The sequence below is a fragment of the Eubalaena glacialis genome, chromosome 6, assembly GCF_028564815.1.
Source record: "Eubalaena glacialis isolate mEubGla1 chromosome 6, mEubGla1.1.hap2.+ XY, whole genome shotgun sequence".
NCBI lineage: Eukaryota > Metazoa > Chordata > Mammalia > Artiodactyla > Balaenidae > Eubalaena > Eubalaena glacialis.
Window position 1 is genome coordinate 130,435,000 of NC_083721.1, and position 26,972 is coordinate 130,461,971.

A 26,972-nucleotide genomic window follows, 5' to 3' on the forward strand; every position below is an offset into this window, starting at 1 on the left:
ATTGGCTTTACCTCAGTTTCCTGGTGGGGAGCCTATTCTGGCTCTGGTGCTGGGATGGGATTCTAGTGGCCTGGAAGAAGGAGGTCAGGCTTTTGACAGTAGTGATGCAAACACAGGGAAGGCGTGTGGCTGCAGAGAGTTCTTGAACATCCAACGGTCCAACCACTCAAGATGAATTTAGTGAAGGGACCAGCTCTCAGGGTCACAAAGCTGACCACAGTGCCAAGTAAGTGCTACCCTCAACTCTTAGTGGCCTGCAGCCGTGGAAGTGTGGACACCTGTCACTTGGAAATATTACATTCAGGCTCATCACTCTTTTAAAAAAGAACCAGTTTCAACTCACTTCCTAGGACCTGCTGTGTTCCATTATTTGGTTTTTACATGGATTACACTGAGTCTATCATCTATAATCAGAGCCCAGGAGACCTCAAAGGGAGAGAAGTAGGATCAGTGAGCATTTCATGAAATTTGGACTTAAATGTGATTTTACAAAGTACATTACAACATCAGAGCAATTATTTTTTCATTTTCTTCTATTCATGTGCAGGGGTGAGGCTAATTCACAGAGACAGTGTATCATTTCACTAATACATTATTTATTCTAAGTATATTTAGAATACCAAATATATTTAGATTACCAAAAAAAAAAAAAAAAAGAAAAAAGAAAAAAATTCTTTTCTCATTCCTCTAGGGACAGTTTCTGGCCTGTGACAGAAAGAGGACCTGCAGTGGGGAGTCCAGCTAGAATTAGCAGATGTTAGCAGAAGTGGAAAAGGTTGGTTTCCTCAAACTGAAATCACTTTGGTCCAAGTAATGTTCAAGATCATAGTGGAAGAAAACTCAGATAATGAGCTGCAGATATGATAAATATTTTTCCCTACCAACTCTCCTTCAATCAGTGTTTATTAGTAGCCAAGTTAGGGCGGGGGTGGGGGGAAGGGGCAAAAATCAAATAGCAGAAAAGAAATACAGTATGCTAACACATATATATGGAATCTAAGGAAAAAAAAAAAAAAGGTCATGAAGAACCTAGTGGCAAGATGGGAATAAAGACAGAGACCTACTAGAGAATGGACTTGAGGATATGGGGAGGGGGAGGGGTGAGATGTGACAGGGTGAGAGAGTGTCATGGACATATATACACTACCAAATGTAAAATAGATAGCTAGTGGGAAGCAGCCGCATAGCACAGGGAGATCAGCTCGGTGCTTTGTGACCACCTAGTGGGGTGGGATAGGGAGGGTGGGAGGGAGGGAGACACAAGAGGGAAGAGATATGGGAACATATGTATATGTATAACTGATTCACTTTGTTATAAAGCAGAAAGTAACACACCATTGTAAAGCAATTATACTTCAATAAAGATGTTTAAAAAAAAAAGAAAATGATGTCTTTTGATTGACTCTTTTTTTCCTTTCAGAATTGTTCTGGGGGATGAGTTGGGAAATAGATCATCAATGGGCCATTGGCTAGAAAGAGGAGGGAGAGTCTGCCTAAATTACCTAAGTGACTGATAGGAATTCAAACCACATTCTATCATCAGATTAAAAAGGTTATGTTAAAAAAAAAGAAATAAGAGGATTGGAAAATGTGGGCTATAGCCTCTAATGCACATCTGATAACTCAGCTGTTTTGTGATGGAACATTTAGAGACAGAGAACGGTGGCCAAGACCATCTGGCCTCACCACAGGTGAAACCAAGGCTTTCTAACTTCCAACTGTGAGTCAAAAGCAATGGGAAATCAAGGTAAAAATTCCTTGTTTTTGGGTGAGCTCTAGTTGGGGGATTTCTTCTGCTCCTGCCGAGGTGTCTTGGAGGGCTACACGTAGTCGTACTTGGAAGGATGAGATTGTCTCTCATCTTCTGTGCGGGCACTCCCATCGTATATCTTCTTGGTTTTGGTGTTGGACTCAAAGCCAGTGCTGGCTTTGAAGCCTCCAGGCCTGTAGGCAACATTGTGGCCCGAGGCGTGATAAGAGACGGCTTTGTAGCTGAAAGCAAAAGAAACATTCTATGACCATAGATGTATTTGGTAGGAGGACAAACTACTCATTTTCCCTAGGATGTCTGACTTTTAGCACTGAAAGTCCAGTGTCCCAGGAAACCCTTAGTCCTGGGCAAACTGAGACAGTTGCTTCCCTGGGCTTTGGGACACTGGCTTTCCAGCCTCTGTGGTAGAGCAGAATTTCTTGCTTTGTATTAGAGCTGGGGGGTTAGTGACTAGTGAGTTCCCTCTGTTCAGCAATTAAGATGAAGCTGAACCAGAAATGATGTCCAGGGGAACATGGTTATGCCAAAGAATCATAGTATTTGTGAGCTGGGAGGTATTTACATGCAACCCATATCCCCTAATCTGCTTCGTCTGTGGATGAGGTAGCAGAGGCTCAGAGAGGGCAAATGACTGGTTAGAGGTCACGGGGCTGGTGAGCCGGAGAACCTGACTGGGATCCAGGTCTCCCAACCCCAGGCCCAGTTACAGAGGTACAACAGGTATTCTCAGCAGCAGTGCTACTAACATTTTGGAACGGATACTTCTTTGTTGTAGGGGCCTGTCCTGCACTTTGTAGGATATTTAGCAGCATCCCTGGCCTATACCCACCAGATTGCAGTATCACCCAACCCTTCCACCCCAAAGCTGTAACAATCAAGAGTCTTCAGATGTTGCCCAATATCTCCTGGGGACCAGGGCAGGGGTGGGTGGGGGTGGGAGGTGGGTAAAATTGCTCCCAGCTGAGAACCATTGAGTTACAGAATACTGGAGTCGGGGGGAAACCTAGAGGGCTGGGTTTTTCCTTCAATAGCATCATTTCTAAATCTGCTGAGGCTGAAATAGGCCTGTTCTGTTCTTTAGGTCTCCTCATAAAAGATAAGGTTCATGATCCTTTTGTCAGTAGAGTTCTTCCATGTACCTATACTGATCATTCTGCCTGCAAATGATGTGTTAAAATGGACTCGGATAAAACGTCTGATTGCATTGGGATGGGGAGACTCACTTGGTTTCCTCGGGCGCCAGGCCCCGGCAAGCGATGCACATCAGCACGCCCCCAATTAGCGTGAGGCCTCCAGCAACCCAGCCAACAAACAGAGCCGCACCAAAGGTGTACCTGAGTGGGGAGACGGTGGCTGTGAATGTGGTTGACTCAACTCCCCGGGCTCTACCCAGTGAACCTGCCCATGCCCATCCTCTCTGTCCCCACTTTTGGATTCCACATCTATCCCAGCCCGCCCCTGAACACAGCCCTTTGGGTCGCAGTCAACTGCATCAGGTGTCCTGGAGAACAGAATTGGGACTGAAGCTACTGAGCAAAACAGCTGTGGGATTCTTAGGCCCCTAGCATCACTCAGGCATAGAATTAATTGTAAACTTCTAATTTCAGAGAAACATCTCAGGAAATCCCCCTCCCTCCCTATTGGCAAAGGGAAGTGTCTTGACGGTTTGGTAAGAGGAGTTTGAGACATTATGGGATCAGTCTCAAGTTATTATTTCAGAAGGAATTTTGGTCTCTTGGGTTCTTACTGTGGGCCAAGAAGCCTTTATCTTCTCTAACTCAAGTAACCCTGGTAACCGTCCATGCCGGTAGGAGCATTATCTTTAGAAAGAACTAATGTGAAGAGACCAGTCATTCTTTCATTCATTTCTTTACTCATTTGTTCAACAAGTATTTATTGAGCTCTTACTATGTGCCTGGCACTGCCTGGCACTGAGACAGAGGGGTGAACAGAACGGACACAGACCCCACCCTCAGGGTGCTTCTGTTCCAGTCCGCCAAGGCTGGTGCTCTTCCCCTTGGAGGGTTGCCTCCAATGGGACTCAATTACATCAAAACAGGATTGTCTGAGAACAAAATCTCTGAAGTTGCCTGCCCAAGGGACACGGGAATGTTCTAAGGAGACGGTGTAAGAGAGTGATGGCGGGCATTAGCGCTGGGTGCCAGGCGGGTGGGTGACTCCTCGGGCAGGGGCAGTGACACTAGGCACCCAGATACTGCGGCCAAGGCGGGCTCTTCAAAATAGGGTGATCAACCATCCTGATATGCCTGTGACAGAGAAGTTTCCCAGGATCTGGGACTATCAGTGCTAAAACTGGGAAAATCCCAGGAAAACCAGGACGAGTTGATCAGCATGCTTCTAAGTTGCCCTTGTAGTCAAGAGACCACGGGAGGACGGTAAAGGAGGATGAGGGCAGCTTATGGGGATCACATTTTTTCCTATTCTTGAAATAAAGCAGGAACATGGATGGCGAGTGGAGTTCCAGGGAGCCAGAGAGTAATGGATTTATCACGTGCTCACGCTCATCTGTCTCCCATGATGGTGTTGTTAGAGAAATACCAAGTGTATCCGCTCCAGAGATGACGGGTCACTTAGGTATAATATTTACATTGCTCTCCCAGAACAAGATCTTTCTCCTTCAGGAATTTGCTGCTGCTTCTTGCTATGAAATACATCCCTTTGAAGTGGCTAAATGAATATAGGTATTGGAATTGCTCTTCCATCTTTGAAAAGTTCTACTCTGCTTCCGACACCAAATTACAGTGAGGTTTCATCTCCCTCCACTAGACCGTGACCTCCGTGAGAACGAGGACCTTGTCGTTATCCCCAGACCTCAGAAGAGTTCCTGGCCCACAGCAGGTGTTCGATACATTTGTAGAATGAATGAATTAATGAATGCAAGAAAGAGCAGCCGTACAAGGAAGAAACATTACTTTTCTCATCTATACCGCACCTCCCTCATTTCGATTCCAGCTTTTCCCTGTCCCTAGCTGGGTTCCCGTCATGGACTGGAGACGTGGGGGTGATGCTCATTTACATGCTTGGGTTAACAGTGCCTGTTTCATTGCCACCACAATGGGGCCTGTGTAAGAGTGTTAGATAAATACTGTGAACTGTCGCTGTATTTCAATGCAAATGTCAGATCAGCCTCAAGTCATATCACCAAGGATATTTCACTGAAATGAAGTTTATGAATTTACAGATCATTGTTGATTTATGATATGGCATGGTTGCCTCTGATAAATTTTTGCTATTTCAGGCACTGACGGTCACATTAGGCATACGTGTTTAATCGGATTTTTACAACAATGTTCACCACGGAATACTGAGACTAGATTAGGAGGTTACCTGGTCTGGACGGTCTGCACCATCCCACCCATGCTGGTGTACATGTTAGCTGTGGACATCCAGAAGTTAGTAACCAGCATGTTGGCAAACACAGACACTCCAGCGATTGCACAGAGACCTGTGGGCAAGAACAAGAAAACTCCGGAGTCAGCTTTAAATGGATCACATTGTTTGTGAGGCAATGTATGTTTAAACGAGTTTAGAGGAGGCGGCTGCAGAATATTCCATTCCTATAACAGGACGGTCAATCCAAGCATCGATTATTGAATTCCCACTATGAGTCAGACCCTGTGCTAGGTGCCTACACTCTCTTATCTCTCTAGTTGAGGAAGGATTTGTACGTGCGCAGAAAGAGATTTTCCATCTTGGGACCAGGGGTCAGTAGTACAAATATTTTGGGCCTGGTCCTTTGATGATGTCAAGGGCTTTTCCCTTAAAATCATTCTCTAAAGTCTCACCAAAATAATGCCTTTAGGGATTGAGTCATATGTCTACCTAGAGTTGAGAATCTCTCATAATGAGGCGAGGGTGGCAGCTAAGAGGGACATCAGCACTCATGATAATTCTGTAGAGTGTAAGTGAGCCTTAATCTCAGATCTTGAATCCCAGCGTGTAAAGCTCTGATCCATGTCCAAACCATGCTCACTAGGGAGAAGCCCTGTCCTCTGCCAGAAAGATTTTGCTTTGACATTCCTGGATGCGCATTTGAGAGAGGGAACCCCAGGCTCCTTGTTTACCTGAGATGATGAACATGATCCCGGAGGTAAGTGTCATTTTGGCTTTGGCAGAGTCATCCATGTTGCCAATGCGGATGCACTTTAGGGCGAAGATGGCCACCAGGAGGCCAATGACACTCAGGACGATGCCCACAATCATCAGGGCTCGCACTGCCTGCAGCATGGCTGCGGGTCGAGGGGCAAGACACAAGCAGACAAGTAAGACCACCTCAACGTGATTGATTAGGCTCTGGTTTAATACAACAAAACAACTACAACCAACCAGCACCAAACTGCTGAGAAACGGCAAGTCCATAAACTGTGAACCTTATCATCATCAGGGGATATGAAATTGTGAAAAATACAAAACCATCGCTTACACTCCCCTGATTGATGAAAGACATGCACACAGAAGTCTATAGAATGAGAAAATTATGAACTGTTGGAGCTGGGAGGGCCAAGGGAATTTAGCTATTTCATGTCCTCATTTTAAAGCTTGATAACCTGGGGTCCAAGAAGGGGAAGTGGCTTGACTAAGGTGCCATTAGAAATTATTGATAGAACTTATAGTAAAACTGTGTTGCTTTGACTTCTAACCCAAACATCTTTCTTCTCTAGTCTTTCCATAGGAACGCAATGCTTCATAGGGTTGTGTCCACTTCCAGAAAGCTCAATACTCATTTACAGCCTATAATGAAGCCAGGTCACTAGGTAGTATACCAGGGGCACTGTATTGTTGCCTCCTCCCAAAGGGACTACTAAGGTCATGGTGAGCTGTAGGTTTGGGGTCTACATAAAAAGATGATTATATCAATTATATCAATCTCAGGCCTTTCAGCACAACCACAGTTTATCAGCAGTTCCCTTTCCAGGAATCAATGGAAGCTGTACATCCTGCTGGGACTCTCCTGCAGTGACCTCCCTTCCAGATATTTCCAAAGAGGTTTCTAGTGCAACCTTAAGGTGCAGTGACTCATCCCAACAGTTTTTTACTGAGCCTGCATGACTAGGCATGGGGATGATGGGGAGTAACAGGTCAGATATGGTCTCTGCCCTCACGGAGCTTATGCCAAAGTGGGGAAAGAAAGTCATTAAACATGTCCACCACAAGCATAATTAATTTTACAAAAGGAAGATAAATTAGTTCTTGTGCCTTCCAGAGGGAAAGGCCACTAGCGTGGATAGTTCTGGTAAAGCAGAACTGAAGAACCATGTGAAGCAAAGCAGAGAGCTCTGTCCTATCCTAGTTGTCATAGCCAACTGCTACTTTTAATTGAAAGCTATTAGGGACTTTTCAACGTTAAGAGATTGAATCCATACAAAAACTCCCTTGCAATGTAGGTAATATTATTATCTCTATTTTATAATTGAAGAAATTGAGACTCAGAGGTGAAATAAGCTGCCCAAAGACACATATCAAAGGAAAGGCAGAGCTGGGAGTCAAACCTGGAACTGTTTCAAAATGGTTATTTTCCCATCACAATACATTGCTCTGAGGTACTTTATCCTTGAAAAACAGGTAGAGTTCTGGCTGCCAGCAAGGTATAGGGATCTGTAAGCTCCTAGCAGAACGTATCCTTCAAACTTGGAGACTAGACCATAAAATGTCATCCTCTGAAATGGATGCTAAGAATGTATAAAGGAATATTCTCCAAAAGTCATCTCAGGGAATTGCCTGTCCCAGGAGATTATTTATAAATGTGACTCTCAAGACACGGGAGCCCTGGGAGGAATTCTCTCCAATCTCTTCGGGGAGATTTCATCTCAAATATGGCCAATATCAGGGGAGCCGCCTGCTTATTCACTCTAACGTGTGTATCATAAAGCAATTTGTCATGATGGAAGAATTGGAAATCAATGAAAGATATTGAAAACAGGAGAGGTAGATCATGCACAATTCATTAAAGAGCCTTCTGCAGTGTCTGAGGAATGGAGGCCCCGGCAACTTTCTCATCAGGTAGCGAGACAATGGTAACCAGCTACTCTAGTTCTGTGCCATTGACTTCCATTCACTTAACTCTGATTCTCTTCTCCCTAAAGAAACTTCTGCTTTTAACTTTGCTTCCCTGCTGGGAAGAGATTTCTATAAGCATCCATCATCAGTCTTGGTCCTATTAACCACTATGTTCTGGGGGTAAATGTGTTGGTGTACGGTGTGGATCAATCTTCCAGGATCTGACCATTCATTCCTAGAAGAATTGATGAACATTAGCGTCTTGGGCCTGCAGTTTCCTGATGCTAGAGCCACGGTGGCCCCAGTAAGGTGAAAAGAACTCATGAGGGCTTAAGAGTGGCCTCTGGATCCACTCCTTAATATAAGAGGGCTCTAGTGTGTCACCTCTGTTTTCCAAAGCCTTGCCCAATGGCTTTGTTGACCCCACTCATACTGGGAACAAACACCCCATCCATTCTCTCATTAACAAATGCAAGCATGTGACATCTACTTGTGTATTTATTTATACCTTTGTGTATTCATCCAGCACATGTTGGTATACTCTCATAGTCAAACGTTAACAGATTCATGCGCTCATCCATGAATTCATTCATTCATTCACTCATTCATCCATCATGTATTCTTAAGCTCAAATTCTCTGCAAAGCCCTTTGCCAGATGCTGTAGGAAGAATAAAATTTCATGAGAAATAATCTCTGTCTTCAAGCAGCTTACAACCTGGAAAGATTATATTTTCACTGGAAATCCTGAACCTCAAATTTCTTTTCACCTTGGGAGTACTTTGGTTAAGAAATCATAATAGAACCCCTTTCTGACAGTCACTCATGGTGTGGTTCTAGCTCTCTTTCACACACACAATTAAATTCTAAGGCTGTGGTTCAGGACAGCTATGGAGAGGACATTTGTGGGGCAGCCCCAGACTTCAGGAAATACCCTCAGGGCTCTTCTATTTTTGCATGTTGCTACCAGAAAACTGGACTTATGAGAGGAGGAAGGGACTTTGACTTTCCTTCCGTCTTGTCCTCATGGGCCTCTTATGAACTTCAAATCTACTCAGGAACCTGTTAAAGGTTTTAAAAACTGCTCTTATTCTGATATTTTAAGCCTTAAGCCATTCAGAGAACAAAATCTTTTATCCCTTTTGAGAAGCACCTGGCAAGGCATCTGGTTAAAACAACCAAAACCCAATCAACCAACCAACCAACCAACCAACCAACCAATCAACCAATCAACCAGCCAAATAAACAATATTAACCAAGTAGGATAAAAAATATCCCTTCCTCATCCTATGAAAAATTTTACTTATCCTGGACTGTTGGCGAGGATGGGATCATTGAATCTCTTTAATTGAGTGGTTCTACTATTTGCTCCCGAAAACATACCACGTATGTGCTGTGGTTGTGGCTGAAGTATGTGGTCTTCCCTGACATTGTTGGATTAGAAGGGATGACTATGCCAGCTGGTGGGAGGTAAAAGCACCAGGTTTGCCTGATGTGGAGAGCAGCTGCTGCTGTGTGTGCCACAGGATTCCTTGGGTACTGAAGCCCTAGCCAGCCTGTCTTTGCCTTTGCAAAGACAGCCTTTGCCTCAGGCTCTCAGATGCCCTCTTGCCTTTGCTGGGTCAGGTTTGCATGACAAGACCTTATTCTTTACTGCTCTCTCTTGATCTCTGGATTTCTGATGAACACTGATGGTTCTGATGAACCAGGGGTCCACCCTGACCCTGAGCTCCTTTTTATTTTTTAGAATCTCCTTCTAGGGTTAGGGTTAGCTTACCACTTTCTTTTAGCCTGTGGTTGGGCAAAGACACAACACTGTCTTATATCTTGTGGGGCCACTGTCAGAGCCACAACTCTTGACCTGGATGGATGAACCAAGATCTTCCCTGCTTTGGAGACCCCTTGTGGGTGTTCTTCTGAGGGTGGGAGCTGTGATGGGGACAGCTGCCAGGAAGCAAGGGGAAATGTTCTTCACTACTCATTGCTAGAACTCCCCTATGTCTAGTAATGACCATGGAGATACATGGTGGTGACCCGAACTTCCTTTCCATCTGGAAGATTCTACCACCTGGAATACTAATCCGTCTCCAAGGATAAGTCACCAGAGGAATTGCTTCCAAAGGAGGTAGATTTCTCTTTTATCCTCCCTGTCTCTTTTTTTTTTTTTTTTTAACATCTTTATTGGAGTATAATTGTCTCTTATTTGATATTCTGAGCAAGAGGCATAGGCTTATCAGCTGATAACAGGTGAGTCAACGGGTTCTATAGACTGATTCCCTGCACCAAAGGTATGACTACAGCATTCTTTCCAACGAACAAAGATGTATTATCAGACATGAAGGGTGGGCAGGATTCAGGGCTGACAGAAGCAAACAGAAAAATGGGAACTCAGTGTCCCCCACCCCCACCCCACACCGTTGCAATATATCTTATTCCCCCAAAGTAGCTATGAACTGACAGGCAAGGCGTGGTTCCCAATCCTGGCTGTACCTTAGCCTCTCCTGGGGAAACTTTTAAAGAAATGTTAATGTTTTGCCCTGATCCCTAGGGATTTTCACTTAATTGTTCAGTGACATAAAATTGCAAGGAATGATCTGAGAAAACAGCCCTCAAGAGGGCTTAGGAGGAGGTGCTCAGAATGGGGAGTTGAGAGGAAAGAGTTCCCAGTGGCTGACATCACTAAGCTGGCTAGGGGCTGTGGGTGGGGCTGATGAGACCGCAAGTCACAAAGTGCCAAAGACTGGACATGGGGCCTTTGTTGGGGTGGGGACGGGGAGGACCCATACCTTCAGGCACAGCTTGGCTTCAGATTGAAGGCTGGAATGGCTGGTGGAGGAGCCCAAAGGAGGAGATCCCAGAGGAGGGAAGTCTGAGGCCAGACCTCAGACCTTCAGAACAAGGTAGGAAGGCCTCGATTCTCCAGAGATCCCAGGGAACCGATATGGAGGTCCTGCAGACTTCATGATACCAGGTGAGTGTCATTAGGCAAGTCTTTTAACCTTACGGAAGCCAAGTCTCCTCAACTCTGGAGTGGGATAGAGATATTTCTTGCAAAGAAATGTTGTGAGGATCAGATGCTGCTTGGCCCCAGCATGGAACTAAGCCAGCCTCAGTAAGTTTTAGTTTCTTTCCCTTCCCTAAAAAGAAGTTATCTCTCCATAGAGAACAAACTAGTGGTTACCAGTGGGGAGCGGGGGAGGGGCAATATAGGGGTGTGGGAGTGGGAGATACAAACTATTGGGTGTAATCTAGGCTACAAGGATGTATTGAACAACACGGGGAATGTAACCAACATTTGGTAATAACTGTAACTGGAAAGTAAGCTTTAAAAATTGTATAAAAATTAATTTAAAAAAAAACAATTTGAAAAAAAGCAGTTCTCTCTCTCCAACCCGACATGGTTTTGGTTTGTGCTAACCGTGTACAAACCTGAATCCTCTCACATGGCGATAAAATATGGTTGAGGATTTGAAAGCCATGGGAGGGAGTGTGAAGGGCAGGAGTGGAAGAAGACTTGGGAAGAGGAGGAAGAGAAAGGCCTGGACCAAGGTAGGGGGGAAGATCAGGAAAAATGGGCTCAGGGTCTGGCGGGCGATGAGTGGGCTGATGGTGGAAGCAGAGTAGGCAGCTCCTAGCCTATTGCCCTTCCTTTCCAACTCTAAGGTGGGCTCCAACTACATAACTCTGACCGTGTGTGTCCCTGCCAGGAAATTATGCCCCACCACTGACCAGTCCATGCTAGGGTGTGACGCTTTGTGGGTGGCTGCCCCCTGCTATCAAAGCCAAATGCTGAGGAGGCATCCTGATTCCTGGGTCTACATAGCTTTGATCATAGAGAAATCAGAGCAACAGCTTCCTTTTATATGTAAGGTACAGGTTCTCTTGGGCTTTGTAGATGTGTTCTCAGTTCTCTGTGGGATCACCTTCAGAGGTACAATAGTGTGTACACATTTAGATGTTTGTCCACATGTTGAAAAAGGCATGTTTGTGCTAAAACATGTCTCTTTTTTGAAGAAAAGGAAAGCAGCTTGACCAAGAGGTTCCCCCAGATCTCATTTCAACTTTACAACTAACTTATAATCACTCTACCTTTTAGGGCCAGTTTCTTCCACCTGACATTGGGGAAAGACAAGCTGGTTTCACAGAATCATGACTTTATGTGAAACATTCAGCCAATAGTAAGAAGAAGTAAACAAGGCAGCTCCTTTAGAAAGGATACATAAGAACAGTTTCATATTTTTTTCCCTTATGGATTTTAGATTTTGTGGAATTGTTCTCTCTGTTAAATGTGGTTTCCTTAACCGCTCTCCCCCCAGCCATTGCCGTGTGTGTAAATATGATTGACAAGTTGATGGGAAACTCCCTAGCTCTCCAGTGGCTGTTGTTTTTTCACATTGAGGTAGTAAAGAGGAAATGCAGCCAGTTGTGTGAAAAAAATCAAGACCCTCAGTGCCTGCAAAGGGGCTGAGAACCAGTGAAGTGTTCAGAACACCGATGGAATGGGGGATGGAAAGGAGAAAAAAGGACCCTAAATAATTTTTTCTTTGGATATTTAGATTCATAAAAGGTGTTTGATTTTGGAGAAGAAAAAAACCTGGACGATAGAATGTCCTGTTTGAGAGCTTTGGGTGGTATAGACATGACAGTAATGATTTAATGATGCCAAGAGCCAGATCTTGTAAATGGGTCGCAGAGCACTTTCACACAAATGCCTTCCTGTGAGGCACTGCACACCTGGAGAACACGAGGTCAAGAGATGTAGGTGGCCAAGCTATACCCTTGATACCAACTCACTCGTCTCTAACCATACGGCCCTGCCACTGCACCAAATTCAGTCCAAATATTTGCAAACACGTTAGAAAAAACAGTGCTTGACTATGATACCATCATGGAGGCCAGAGACCTGAGTCTGCCAGGCCTCCTCTCCACCGTGCTCATTGACTGCCCTTTTCTTTTTCTTCCCACTGTCTCCAGGGCGGGGAAGTGGGAATGACACACAAGTCATCCACTCTTTAAACTTAGTATTCTTAATTTTGCATTGTTAATGATATTGCTATAAATGGGTCAAGGTGCCGAGGTACCCTCTACTCTTATTGTGCTCAATCTCTTCAACCATAAGGAAGCCCCTTCTAGCTGGAATGAGCATGGACAGGGGAAAAGACACGATTTGGAAGTCTTTTCAGCCGTGTGTTCATACCCTGCTTCTGCCATCTTCTACCCATGGGAGCTTGGGCATGTTATCTTGCCTCCCTCTCTGAGCCTCAGTTTCCACTTTTGTAAAAAATAAAGCTGATACTTCTTTCCTTGTATTGTTGTGAAGATTAAACTGGAGAGTTTATGTGCAGTCCAATAAACCAGAGCTGTTTTTATTGCTGGGCATTGTCTCTGTAGAATTACATGCTACATTGGCTGTTTAGAATCCAGTGGAGAGAATCTTGGGCTATAAATTATACAACGCTTGTAATATACAGGTAAACAGTCCTGCTACCACCACCATTTACCTCATTCGTCTCTCTGTAGATTACGTAGTACAGCTAGATGAATGGAATCAAGTTATTCTATGGCTGTCAGTTCCAGCTAAAAGTGATACATTTTAATCAGATGAATGAAAAGTTAAGTGAGATTTTTGCAAGAAAAGAACTTCTACTTAGGAAGAATTGAATAATTGGTAGTGATGATTACGATGATTAAAGCATTATATTGGTATCTGCCTCATGCCTTTACAGCACTTGAAAGCTTACTTCCCTGAGTTCCAGGTCAAAATTAAACTCTCTGCAACCTTCCATTTCTACCTCTGGGCATTTCTACTGGCTCCTCTGCTTCAGGTGTCTCTTCCCAAGGCCCCTTGTCATGCTCAAGAGCATGCTTTCCGCAGCCATTTCTGCTGGCCGAGTCCCCCCTAGGCGCTGGGTCCTGGCTGGTTCATGTTACTCCTTTCAGTCCCCCTGGGAGCCCCGCAAGTGTCCACAAGCCATCCTCTGGCCTCCTCTCTGGCTGCTTCATTGCCTTATGTTCCTGCCTTTAGCTTTTGAGTTTCTTTCTAGACTTTTCCTTCTGGTAATCCTGCCGCCCTTCCCTCATCTCAGTCAGTCAGCTGCGTCTTAAGTCACCAAAAAAATATTTGCATTTCAGGATGCCAATTGACACTGTAGTCACTCCTGCTGCCTTGAGGACTGGCTATTCTTAAATCCACACTGTTCTCCAAGGCCATACATGATCAACGATTTAAAGTATCTCCTTTCCCACAAACTCAGTCCCAAGAAATGTCTTTCCTGGCTTTTGGTGGGATCCTGTTCCCCCGATGCAGACTGGCAGGGCTGGGGTCCCCCTCTGTGAAGGCTGCCTGGAGCTTTTCAGAGTTTCAGATTTGTGAGCAATTGTCAGCAGGGGTACAGGATGTGGTACAGAGATCTGTGGGATCCTTCTTTTTTTTTTTTTTAAATATTTTCTGTACCTCTTAGGGTTGTGATTTTTTTTTTTAATATTTATTTATTTATGGCTGTGTTGGGTCTTTGTTTCTGTGCGAGGGCTTTCTCTAGTTGTGGCAAGCAGGGGCCACTCTTCATCGTGGTGCGCAGGCCTCTCACTATCGCGGCCTCTCTTGTTGCGGAGCACAGGCTCCAGACGCGCAGGCTCAGTAATTGTGGCTCACGGGCCCAGCTGCTCCGCGGCATGTGGGATCTTCCCAGACCAGGGCTCGAACCCGTGTCCCCTGCATTGGCAGGCAGATTCTCAACCACTGCGCCACCAGGGAAGCCCTGTGGGATCCTTTTTAATTTGGGGATGTGAGGAGGCTTCTTCAGGGAGGAGATGGTATTTCAGCTGGACCTCACATATGGGAAGATTTGTGCAGATGGCAGTTGGGGTGTAAGAGGGGGGACATTTGGGCAGCAGGGGCAATGGGTATCCAGGACCAAGCTCAAGGTATAGTAAATGGACAGGGAAAACCTTAGGCTGTGGGCAAAGGGCTGGTAAGAGATGGGTCAGGGAAGGGAGGTGAGCAATGCAGGAGGGCGTGGGTGTCAGGCTGTCATGTCTGCACCTAATTAAGCTGGGAGTGGGGAACCATGGAAGCTGTTTAGGTCTTGAAATATCCAGGGAGGTGAGAGGTGAGAACTGGAAGTTGGTGACTGGAAGATTCTGCCCGACCTTCTGCCACAGTCAAAGCAGAAAACACTCTAAAGAGATGAAGGATAGAAACCAGATTGTGAGAGGTTAAGAGTGAGGGGTGGTAGAAAAATTTAGTCTTTTAATTTGATTGTCAGTGAGCCGGGGAGAGACAAAAATTGACAATGAACCGAATCAAGAGAAGGTTTTCCAGGAAAGGAGGATATAAGCATAAGAGAGGAGGAAAGATGAAAGAGGCAAAAAGGAGAGGGGCTGATCAGCGGTGATGTCCAGACAGGAGGGCGTGGGGCATTCACAGCCTGGTTGGAGAGGTCGGCCTTGGGCGGGAGAGAAGGAGGGGATCTTGTTCTGCAGAGAGGTGGGGAGATGAGGAGAGATTCTGGGAGGGCTCAGGGAGGATGGGATCCCTCGGTAGAACAGGAAAGACAATGAGAGTGGCAGCGATGGGGTCTGGCCATTTAGGAGAGTGGGGATATTTGGGAGCCCCATGTGTAGAAAGATACAGAATGAGCAAGAGATTGATAACATGTGATGGGGCCCTGGGAAGAGGTTAACGAGCTGAAGTCATGGAATGTCATGCCTTAATTTTCAACATAAGGTCAATCTTATTTTTTCATTTAATAGTTAAAATTAGCTAGCAACTCAACAATGCACGGTCTCACATCTCCTCCCTTCTGACCTTTGCCCTCACGCTATAGCATCATCCCTCCTCCAGGGTTTCCTCCCCTCCGGCCAGGTTCTACCTCCCTTGATTCTCTAAGCAGGTCTCAGTCAGTGATCGGTCTGTCCTGCAACACAAGTGGCTTCTAAAAATGGAGTCAATACCCCAATTCTTCCACTCTGCCACCCACCTTCTATTTCTTTCTGCACATGGAGATGAATTAGTTGAATTACTCTTTACAATTCAATTACAAGGGCTTCACAGGCTCTTAACAGTTTTGTGCAAATTTATTCCCATCTACCTGTCCACAAAGTGTTTGTTTCAGAGAGGCAAAACCCAGCCCTGTTTTCCTTTCCTCACCAAACTCACATCTGGGCCACTCCTTGGAGCCACTGATTAGCCTGACCTTTTGTTTCTTTTTGCTTTAAAAAAAAAAATACAAGTAGAGCTCCCATAATATCTAGAATGCAAAGTTCCTATGATTCCTATTTGAAATAACTCTCTGTATGAGTAACAGGGATTTAGCTGATTTTATCTTCAGGGGTGAAACGATGTCACATTTATAATTATATTTATATTCTGAAATTATTATAATATCATTACAGTTCTATAATTATATTTTGACATGCATTGTTTTTTAGGAGTGCATACCAGAACGTCTCAACCCAAATGCAGAGAAAGGATATTTATAGTTTAATGGCAATGTATACTTTCTGGCACCTACAGAGACTCCAGTTTTTCAAAGGAAAAATTAATTGAATTGATAATGAAATGATATTAGCTCCCAACAAACTTTTTTGACTGTAAGAAAATATTCACCATCCTACCTACTCCCATGTGTGTGCAGGCAAGAGCAAGTCACATGCACATACATGCACACGATTACTTTTCTCCTTGAGAAACATGGTCTATTCTAGTATCATGAGCCTGTCCTCACGATAGACCCATTCTTTTCATGACCTGCTTCCTTACTAGCAATTCCTTTGACCTGAGTATGAAATCTCCGATATTCACCGCTACGACTATAGCCCTTTTTGACACAAGGTCAACTTCTCCTCTTATTCACACCTCTGATCCGGAGCCCGTGCTGCGAGGGTCATGCCCTGCGCCCATCTCACCCAGTCCCTCCTGGCTGTGGTGAGAGAAGCAGGCCCTTCCCTGCCTCACCTGTGCCCTCGCCTACCTGGCAGGCCCAGGATGGTGAAGTAGGGCCGGCACTGGGTGAAGCCGGAGCTCTGCTGCACGCAGCTGCGCCAGAGCCCTTCGTACTGGAACACGGCGGTGACAGGGTTGTCGTACAGGTCCTGGGTGCTCCACATGTCCATCACCGTGGCGGCGATGCAGCCGGCCAGGCCCAGGATGGACAGCAGGAAGCCCACCACTTGGCATGTGGTGGTGGACATGGCCTGGGTGTCCGTCCTCCCGCCCAGCTGCCGCCTTCGTCCTGATGTGCTCCCGGGGAGCTGCTCTGATTAGATGGTTTCCCTCAGCCCTTGGTGTTTGCTCATGGTGTTTTCCTTAGATAGTTCAGTTTCACTCTTGGTTCAAGGGCATTATGTTTTCATTTGTTAGGGAAGCAGCCCCAAGAGGCACTTGTCCCGCTGAGCCGTGCAGACCCAGCTGGTTTGAGGGCGAGGCGGTCTGAGTGGACCCCCGCCCCATCCTGGCTCGGGCTCTGCCCCGAGGGTGCCACCATCTGGGGAAGAAGCACAGCTGAGACCCCCCTCAAAAGCCCTTCCTTTAGGCTCTACTCATCACAGGAAACCACTTCGCCTGACCTCACTTAAAAAAAAAAAAAGGCTCGGGGCTTCCCTGGTGGCACAGTGGTTAAGAATCCGCCTACCAATTCAGGGCACAGGGGTTCGAGCCCTGGTCCGGGAAGATCCCACATACCGCGGAGCAACTAAGCCCATGCACCACAACTACTGAGCCTGCTCTCTAGAGCCCGTGAGCCACAACTACTGAGCCCGCGTGCCATAACTACTGAAGCCCGCGCGCCTAGAGCCCATGCTCCGCAATAAGAGGAGCCACCTCAATGAGAAGCCTGCGCACCGCAACGAAGAGTAGCCCCTGCTCACCGCAACTAGAGAAAAGCCCGCACGCAGCAACGAAGACCCAACGCAGCCAAAAATAAATAAATTTAAAAAAAATTAAAAGATGATGTTAATATTCATTGAGGCAGGTTACCTTAAAAAAAAAAAAAAAAAAGGCTCCAGGAATCTCCTCTTACACCAGATGTTAACATTTTCTCCTCACGACTAAAACCACGTTTCACTGACATAGTTCCATTTTGTTCTTACAGAAATGGGTAGGGCAGGTATTATTATTTCCCACCCATATTTTTTTGGGGGGGGGCTGTGAGTCAAGTGACCTACAAACAGGTTAAGAAACTTGCCCAAGTGCCTTGAACCACAGCTACTTTAAAGATGACAAAGGTGGAGCTCCCATCTCAACTTCCAATCCGGGGCTCTTTCTCTGTTTCCATTTGGAGTGGCAGAGGCAGGCAGAGTTGTCCCCTCTTTTGAGAACAGGAAGCCAAATCCTAGAGATAGGCTCTCGGTCCACCGGTATTGGAACTGGGATGAGAAGAAGCAGGGCATTGTGTTGACGGCCATCTCACCCTTTCACTCCTGTTGCAAGAACCACGTGAAGACCACGTGGCAGGCAGACATGGAAGTTCCACAAAGGCCAGGAGGAGTGAACGAGGCAGGCTGGGCCAGAGACCCTGACCTGGTTACTGAGGGGCCTAGCATCTGCTCCTGACACTGTCCCTAACACGCCGTGTGCTGCATGATTTGGGACAAATGGCTCAACCTCTGTGGGTCACAGTTTTTTCATCTGTAACATGGACAGATTAAACTAGAACACTTCAGAGCCCTTTCAGGTCTCACACACTGTCATCTTCTACATTTTGCAAAAACGGTTTTCACTACAGTTGGTCAAAATATCAGGATTATATAGTCACACAAAAGAGAGACTTGGCTGGAGATCAACCATGGCGTTTTGTCTACATAATTTGATTTTAGAATTATGTTAGAGAATTGATGGACCTGCTGCTTCCTGTAGGTGATGTGCGTCTGGCCTCTGAATTCAGACACATTTTAATGAGACTTTCCCCAAATCTGGATGTCAAGGCCCTGATACACAGCGCCACACACCCATACCCCAATCTCTAGCCTGCAGACAGGTTCTCCCGGAAACAGGCCTGTGCATCTGGACATTTCAATGTTATCTTGGGTGCACCCAGCCACCACTCCCAAGGCTTTATTCCCAGCAAACACAGAAAGCAAATATGCAAGGTCTCCCCTCTGATTTGAATGGAGGCAATGCTCCCCTCAACCGCACACCTTGCTTTAGGTTCTGTGATCAGTGTTTGTAGAGAAAGAAGAATGAGCCAGGAAAGCCAGAAGAAGAGAGTAAGCAAGAGTTATATGACTAAGGTCAAGTCGTGGCTCTGTATCCCCTGAACTGAGCTACAAGGCCAAGTCTGAAATGTGGGTAGAAGGCAGCTAGAAGAAGTGACTCTGGTCTCTGCTGGTGGACAGGGATTGACCGATTCAATTGGAAAATGTTGGAGTAATTCAGGAATGATTCTGCCACTGTCTCTGTGGACAGAGCTCATTTTACTCTTTTTTTTAACTAAGAGGCAGGCTTTTTATCCACAAAGAGATCTGTAAGAGTTTGGTTTCCAGTTGTTCATTTTATGACACCTGTCTACCCCCTCCCCACACATTGACTACAATACCACCAGAACAGTAGATTGAAAATGGAAACATTAAAACGAAAACGTTATTATAGTTATCTATTCTGATTCGTGGCAGTTTCCCCACTCACTCTCCTATGCAAATGTTTTTATGCAAAATTTCAGGACAGAAAAAACAAAGTTATTCAGGTAATAATGAATTAAGCTTTCTTTCTTGTCTGAAATGGCGACAGTGACTTTATGTTTTTGGAGGAAGGAAGAATTAAGTTTAAAGGATAAACTAAAGCTCCCTCTACCTAGGCAGAATACTGAACGAATAGAGAGAAATTCTAAGTCTATACACTTTTTAAAATATGAAATAAGTACTAACATGTTTTAAAACATGTGGAAGATGGGATTTTTCACTTCCTGGTGAGTTTTCTGTGCTCCAAAATGAGTGGACCACTGCTTTAGCTGTCACTGCCAAAGAGTGAATGGGGGTCTGCAGAGGAACATCTGGCTTTCTTGTTCATGGCAATAGGCTTTGTTAAAATATATTAAATGTATCTCTAATGATAGTGATAGTTTGTGGTCTGATTATAATAGTATATAATGATAATGGTAATAATTCATGGTCTGATTGTGTTTAACAATAATGGGGTTGTTACAACTTTGTTTAATCACCTTTAAAATGGAGCAAAAATTTTTGCTGACTTCTTAGGGGGAATCCTCCCTATATTCAACTTTAAATTTGGTTCTGGTGGTGGCATTTCAGGTTGTAAATTTCCAGGAGCTTATATTATTTTACTGACATTGGAGAAAACATTTCCCCTACCTTTTCTTTACCTCATTTTAGGAATAGTAATATAACACCATTTATGGTAATTAGGCAAAATGGTGGTCAAATAGCAATATAAAATGTCATAGCTAGGAATATAGGAGGAGTAAAATTAGTATTATTAGCAAGACAAATGATTGATACATCTATTGATTTTTTTCTTTTAAACTGTTAACACACTTTATATTCTTAATTTCTGACTCCACCTTTTGGTGCTCAAAATAGAAAATTTAGAAGTAGGGAAAATTAAAAAAAATCTTACTCACAGTTTTAAATCCTAGACAAAATATCTGGCATACTTTCTTTTTAATCCATTCTCTGTATATATTTTTACATGATTAAGAGATTATACAATTTAATGTTTTGTGCTTTTCACTTGATTGCATACATGTGCAATTAAAGTATTTTGTAAACATTGTTTAATATATTTAATTTAGTATATTAATATCCCATTATATAGAAGTGCTACTATTCACTAAAACAGAATCTATTCTTATATAGTTAGATTATATCCCTTCCCCATTTTTTTTTTTTTGTATGAAAAACAATGTTATGATGAACATTTTTCACATAACTCTTTGCTAGCATTTCTGATTACTCTTTTAGGACAGATTCCTAAGAGAGGAATTAAGATGTCAAAGGGTGTGAGGTTTTAAAAAATCTTTCTTATGTAGAAGCAGATTTTTTTTCTATGAATTTTATTCTTAGCCACAGTATTTGAAAGATCTTGCCTCATTGTACCCTTACCTACACTGTGAATTTGGTAAGTTATACACGATCACTTGTTTTGATTTGCATTACTTTGATTACTAATGAGTTTGAAACTATATTTTTTAAACAAGTATTTATGGAGCATTTGTTTTTCCCTTTTCTTGAGTTGTCAGTTTGTACTTCTTCCTCATTTATTTGCTGGAATTTTAGCATTTTTTCTATCAATTTATATGAATTATTTATTTGTTAAGGATCTTAATATATTGCTATGATTACTAAAAAGATCTTTTCACATCGATTATTTCCTTTTTAGTGTTTTTCATGGTTCTAGAAAAAATAGAGCGTATTCCATTTATATGTTCACAGTACATGGTGCATAATAATACGTGCTTAATAAAAATCTGTTGAGGGCTTCCCTGGTGGCGCAGTGGTTGAGAATCTGCCTGCCAATGCAGGGGACACGGGTTCGAGCCCTCGTCTGGGAAGATCCCACATGCCGCGGAGCAACTAGGCCCGTGAGCCACAATTACTGAGCCTGCGCGTCTGGAGCCTGTGCTCCGCAACAAGAGAGGCCGCGATAGTGAGAGGCCCGCGCACCGCGATGAAGATGAAGAGTGGCCCCCACTTGCCGCAACTAGAGAAAGCCCTCGCACAGAAACGAAGACCCAACACAGCCATAAAATAGATAAATAAATAAATTTTAAAAAAAATCTGTTGAATGATGTAGTAAAATGACTGTTCTTTTCTATGCTTAGGAATTTAATTTCCATTTAGAAATGATATTAGAATTATTTTAGAATTTTAGAAAGTTTAAAAGTATTTTATGTATCTTTACATTTAATTAATCTGGAATCCATTTTGGTTTATAGTCTATGATTCTTTTATTCCCTCAAAAAAGTTAATCAATAATTTTTACAGCACTTACTGAATAACCTTCCCTCTCCCCATGCTTTGTAAAACCTCCTCTATCTATATTAAATTCATGTATATGTCTTTCTAATTTTAGACTTTGTTCCATTGACCTTCTGTCCATCTTTGGGCCGAAGCACCCTTTTAATTATCACAGCTTTAGAATTTGGTTGAATATCTGGCTGAGTTAGCTCTTTACTTTTGTATTATTCTTAAAAAAAACATTTAAAAGTTAATTTCATCTACTTTCTTCTTATAGATAACCACTTTGTCAAGTTCCCAAAGGAAAACTCTTACTAGCATTTTGATTAGGATTCTTGTAATATTATCCACACAAGCTAACGCTCTGCAGAAATTCTTCCTGGGTTTGAATTCTCACCTGCCACTTACTACTACAGTGTCATTGGGCAAATTCTACAGCTTTTTTGTGCTTCAGTTTCCTTATCTATAAAATGGAGGTAATACCACTACTTACCTCATAGTGTTGTTGTGAAAATTAAAGTGTAAGGTAATTTATGTAAATTTATACAACCATGTAAATTGTATTTAAAATATAAATTAACATATGCTAATTTCTTGAGCCAAGGCCTAGCACAGAGTAAGGTCTTAATACATTTTATTATTAAGTAATTAGTTAATTATATTATTTATTATTATACATTAATTAGGAACAAATTCACATCTTTATAATATTCCTATCTAGGAACCTGTAGTATATATTTCCATTTAATTGACATTTAAAATTTTCTTAGTAAACCTCTTTTTTCATCTTTATCCTTGCCTAATATTTACACTTGATCTTAGCCAAAAGGCTGAGAAGCGATCCTTGCCTAATATTTAAAGATATTATTCCTAAGTGTTTAACACATATTGTATTGTGTTGCCTCACAAAGAGGTCTAAGTTATTTTAATTCTCTTAATACACTACACTCTCTTAGGCCACAGTGTCTTTTCCAATGATGTTCCTCTCTTTCTGGAAAATTCTTTACCTCCTTATCTTCCTGGGTAACTCATACTTGTTGTTAGTAACTCAGCTCAGCTGTCATTTCCTTTAGGAAGTCCCTTCTCTCATGTCTGCATCCTGTACCATACAAGGCACTGACTATGCTTTATTGCAGTGATTCTTAACTGGGGCTGCTTTTGCCCCAGGGGATATATGGCAACGTCTGGAGACATCTTTGTTGTCACAACTGGGGAGGGAGAGGTGCTGCTACTCCCATCTAGTGGATGGAGGCCAGGGATGCTGCTAAATATCCTATAATGCACAGAACAGTACCCTACAAAAAAGAATTACATGGCCTAAACTGTCAGTAGTGCCGAGGTTGAGAAACCTTGCATTGCAATGGTTTGTTGATCCTCTGTCTCTCTTTCTAGATTTGTGAACCTTTTGATATCTATGTTCCTCATGTGCAGACAGCTTGGGACATAGTAGGTGCTCAACAAATGTTTGTTGAACAAATAAACATTCTTTCTAGTGCCACGATTTCTGTGTTACTGGGTTTTAAAATTTTTAAAAAATTTTTAAAATTTAAATTAATTAACATATTTATTTTGTGTTATTGTTTATTTCCTGTTATTTCTGCCTGTGTAGGAGGACCAAAGGCTTTGCCTTTCTTTCCTTATCCCTGCCAAGAGGAGACCTTGTCCAAACCTGGTCAGCTCAGGACAGGGTGGCTGCCAGTGATGGTTCTAGTGAAAAGACTTTGTCTAGGAAGGTTGGCTGCCAGTCCTATGGCTCAGATTTCTCTGGAGGGTTCAGTTGTGCCTGATTTCTTCCCTCTGAGCCTGAGTATCTGTGTTTGCGTTCTTGGGAGTATGAAGCTTCTCCATGGAAATTAAAATATTCTGTGCTTTCATTTCAATGGCAATGGAAAGGAAGTTAAAACAAGTATGTTCCAGATCCTCAGGCTAGCCACTTATGGTTTGGGTTCATTTTGGTGTTTATGATCATGTTTATATCAGGGGTCAGTGAAGTGATAGCCTCAGCTGCTACTTGAACAAAGGGTTCATTCCAGCTCAAATAGAAATGGAGTCAGGGGAATTTCTCCCTACCTTGTGGCACTGGCACCATGAGCTCAGACACCTGTGCCCTGGTGGTCAATACACAGCATCACCAGCAGCATTGTTCTGTCCTGTCTTTGCATAAACCCAATTGCAACAGTTAGTGGTGGTAAATACACAGCAGAGAACTATTCCTCCCCAATTCCAGAAATAATTGGGTTGATAGCCTTAGAGCCACATTCAGTAGTTCCACATCCCAACCTCACCTCAAATGAACAAGACCATTGCAAAAAGCAGCAAGTCACAGATGCCTCATCACCACAGACTCAAGAGGATGATTTTCTGATGGGGTGGTGGCTAAGTGTAAGATGTGAGAACCTCGAATTTATTAATACCATTTTGTAAAACAAACCCACGTGAATAGAGAATCTGCATTAATAATACTAAAGTCAAAACATTGAGAGAGGTGAAATACAAAATCGGACTTGAGGCTGTCTCTTTGTCCTGTTAAACTCCAAATGAAAACCAACAATATCCCTAACACCAGATGAATTTTGACATTTGTGTTATTAGTTTTTTAGTGGTATTTACATTACATTTGCAGGTGTGGCTTTGGTCCTTGTAAAGATTTATATGCATTAGGAATTTAAATCTATTGTTATACGTGTTTATATTAAAGTGACACTAAAATGAATATAATTGAAATCAACATTGAGGGGCTGCAAGAATATTTTTCTTTTAAAAGCGATTCCTACAAAATTCTCTTTGAAAAATCCTTCTCTGAACTATCTAGTCGCAGGATCTTCACATACGAACACACACAAAATTGCTAAGAGAAGGCCCTAGAGCAGTTTCAGTCTGGCTCAGTTTTAGCTCTGTGGACGTGGGCAAGTCACTTTGCCCTTCTAAGTCTCCCTCTCTTGACCTGCAAAATAACTACTGGGGTTGTTGACAGCTGTTGCTAGTCCAGGACACTCCCCAAGACTGCAGCCCCAATCTTAAGCAAGAGGGGAGGATAGGAAAGGTGCCTTTGCACTGGGGATTTCTGCTTTGTGTCTGAGAGCCTTGGGGCTCCCAGTTAGGGCTGCGAGCTGGGGCTTAGGTGCAGGTAGGTCTGAGCCCTGGCTCCATTTGCATGTGACTTTGGGCAAGTTACCCCAGCTCAGCTTCCTTGTTTCTAAAAAGGTGGTAACGATAGCACCAAGTTCACAGGGTGGCTTGTAGAGATTGCACAAAATATTGCAAGGCAGTTGTTGGCTCAAGTGCTAGTGCCAGGTCTGCCATTGTTATTTGCCCTTTGTGAAGCCGTATGACTCCTCAGATGTCACGTGGGTGCTCTGTGCGCGCGAGGTCAGCCTCAGGCTGACTCTCTCCTTCGTGGCCTCTAGCTCTGCATGGACACAGGTCCATGGACCAGACCTCTGAGAGATTTGGGGCATTTTGCATTTGAGGTGAGGGAGAATCCCAAGGGCAGATGGTTAGCCCCGAAGCTCAGGAGGGGTCAGCAGGACATAGGGATGTGGGAGTGGCTCGCTTTCCTCCAGTCCCTGGTGGAGGGAGACCTCACTGAATCGGCAGCTGGTCACCCACGGATCTGGCTCACATTCTCCTGTTTGCACCCAGGCCCTTCATCTCTTAGCTTGGCATTCGACGCTCTTTATCATCATCTCCGTAAAAACCCTCTTCTCCAGCCAAGGTCATTCCTTCATTTTCTCCCAAGTAAGACTTGGGTGGAAGCACCCCCATGCCTTTGCCCATGCTGTTTTTCCTCCTGGGATGCTGCCCCTCTAACTCCTAACTACCTTTCAAGGGTCACTTGTGGGATTTCCTTCTCGGTGGGTCTCTTCCTGAGCAGGTCATCCTCATCTCATCTCCTGCAGCACTGGCCTTCTGTCCTCCTTACTTGTCACCTTGTCATACCCAGCCCACAGTGCACTTTCACATTTTTGGGGGTGGGGCGCCAGGCCCACAGAATCCTGAGGTTGTAGTGAGCTCTCCATCCATAAGTGTGGAATGTATGAACGACTGAGTCACTGCGTCACTGAGTCTTTACCTCTTACCTTCTGTGCAGATCTAAGTCTTGACCCTGCAGCCAAATGGGAGATTCCTGCAGGAGAAGCCCTAGTTTCTATTTCTGATCCTCCTTACTGGGTCCACCTTAGGAAATGCCTCTCTCCAGACTTTGATGTATATTTATGGAAGGAAAAAAGAACTGAGAAATAAAAATGACAAGTGTATTCATTGTCTTACTCTGTTACCTGAGTGAAAGACACTTTTAACATTCTCTACTCTCGAGACTTGAAGTTTTCTTCAAGTTAACATGACCCATCTACAAATCCTTGAAAACAAATCCTTTTGTGGCTAATATGCCAGTCTGGACATCACAGCCCACACCCCTTTGCCCCGCACAGTGGAGTGCACTTTCTACAAGGGTCCTCTGTGCAGAGAGTGCCCTGAAGCTGGTTCCATGTGGCCAATACATTCCAGAGGTCAGGAGATGCGGAGAAGGGGCCCATCTGGCGCCCCCGTCCCTGGGAAATGCAGTAGAAAGAAATGCAGTTCCTTTTCTCTGTCCCTTTCCTCTGCTCCCTTTCTGTTGCTGCTGCGTGCTGAGGTGCCCCCTGGAAGCTGGGACCAGGCACAAGGGGGGCTGGAGATGGAACTCTGTTCAGGAGATTCACAGTCCCCAACTCAGGGAGGGGAGATCTCAAGTCTAAAGGAAGGAAGAGGCTATGATCTGGGCCTCCTGAGTCCTGTTCCTGTTGGTGATTGAGACAATGCTATTGCTTGCATAGGAGTTATTTTAAAAATGTGCCCATTGGGGAGAACTGGGTACCACCCGGTTAGGGATACAGGAGCCCTACCAGCTCTAGGAAGCTCCTCTCCCTAAGTTTCCTGCACTCCTGTTCCTACCTTGGTGGTGGAGGTTTTTGCTTCTCCCTCCCCCGTGGTCCTTCTGTGATGTGCCAGACAGAGGCCGCTGTCTCCTGTCCACCTCCGTCTTCCCCCACATCCTGCCAGGTACCAGCCCTTACCTGGCAGCCCCAGCAGGGTGAAGTAGCCCCGGCACTCGGTGAACCCAGAGCTCTCTCGGACACAGGAGCGCCACAGCCCTTGGTAGTTGAATACAGCTGTCACCGGGTTGTTGTACAGATCCTGGGTGCTCCACTGGTCCATGCAGGTGGCGGCAATGATGCCCGCAACCCCAAGCAGTGAAACCACAAACCCCAAGCCCTGGCAGGCGGTCACGGACAT

At 44.2% G+C, this 26,972-nt stretch overlaps 1 protein-coding gene across 2 annotated transcripts; it reads right to left on the reverse strand.

Annotated features, from left to right (window-relative positions):
- Positions 1-1,820: 1,820 nt before the first annotated feature.
- On the reverse strand, positions 1,821-26,972 carry CLDN18 (claudin 18). 2 transcript variants are annotated; one of them, XM_061193654.1, is made up of 5 exons: positions 26,753-26,972; positions 5,857-6,021; positions 5,120-5,237; positions 2,995-3,105; positions 1,821-1,992 (listed from the first exon to the last, which is right to left on the reverse strand). In XM_061193654.1, the coding sequence occupies exons 1-5, from the start codon at positions 26,970-26,972 to the stop codon at positions 1,821-1,823; spliced, it is 786 nt and encodes a 261-aa protein (XP_061049637.1). The 2 variants fall into 2 exon arrangements, with proteins under 2 accessions (XP_061049637.1, XP_061049636.1); XM_061193653.1 differs by lacking the exon at positions 26,753-26,972 and adding an exon at positions 16,760-16,979.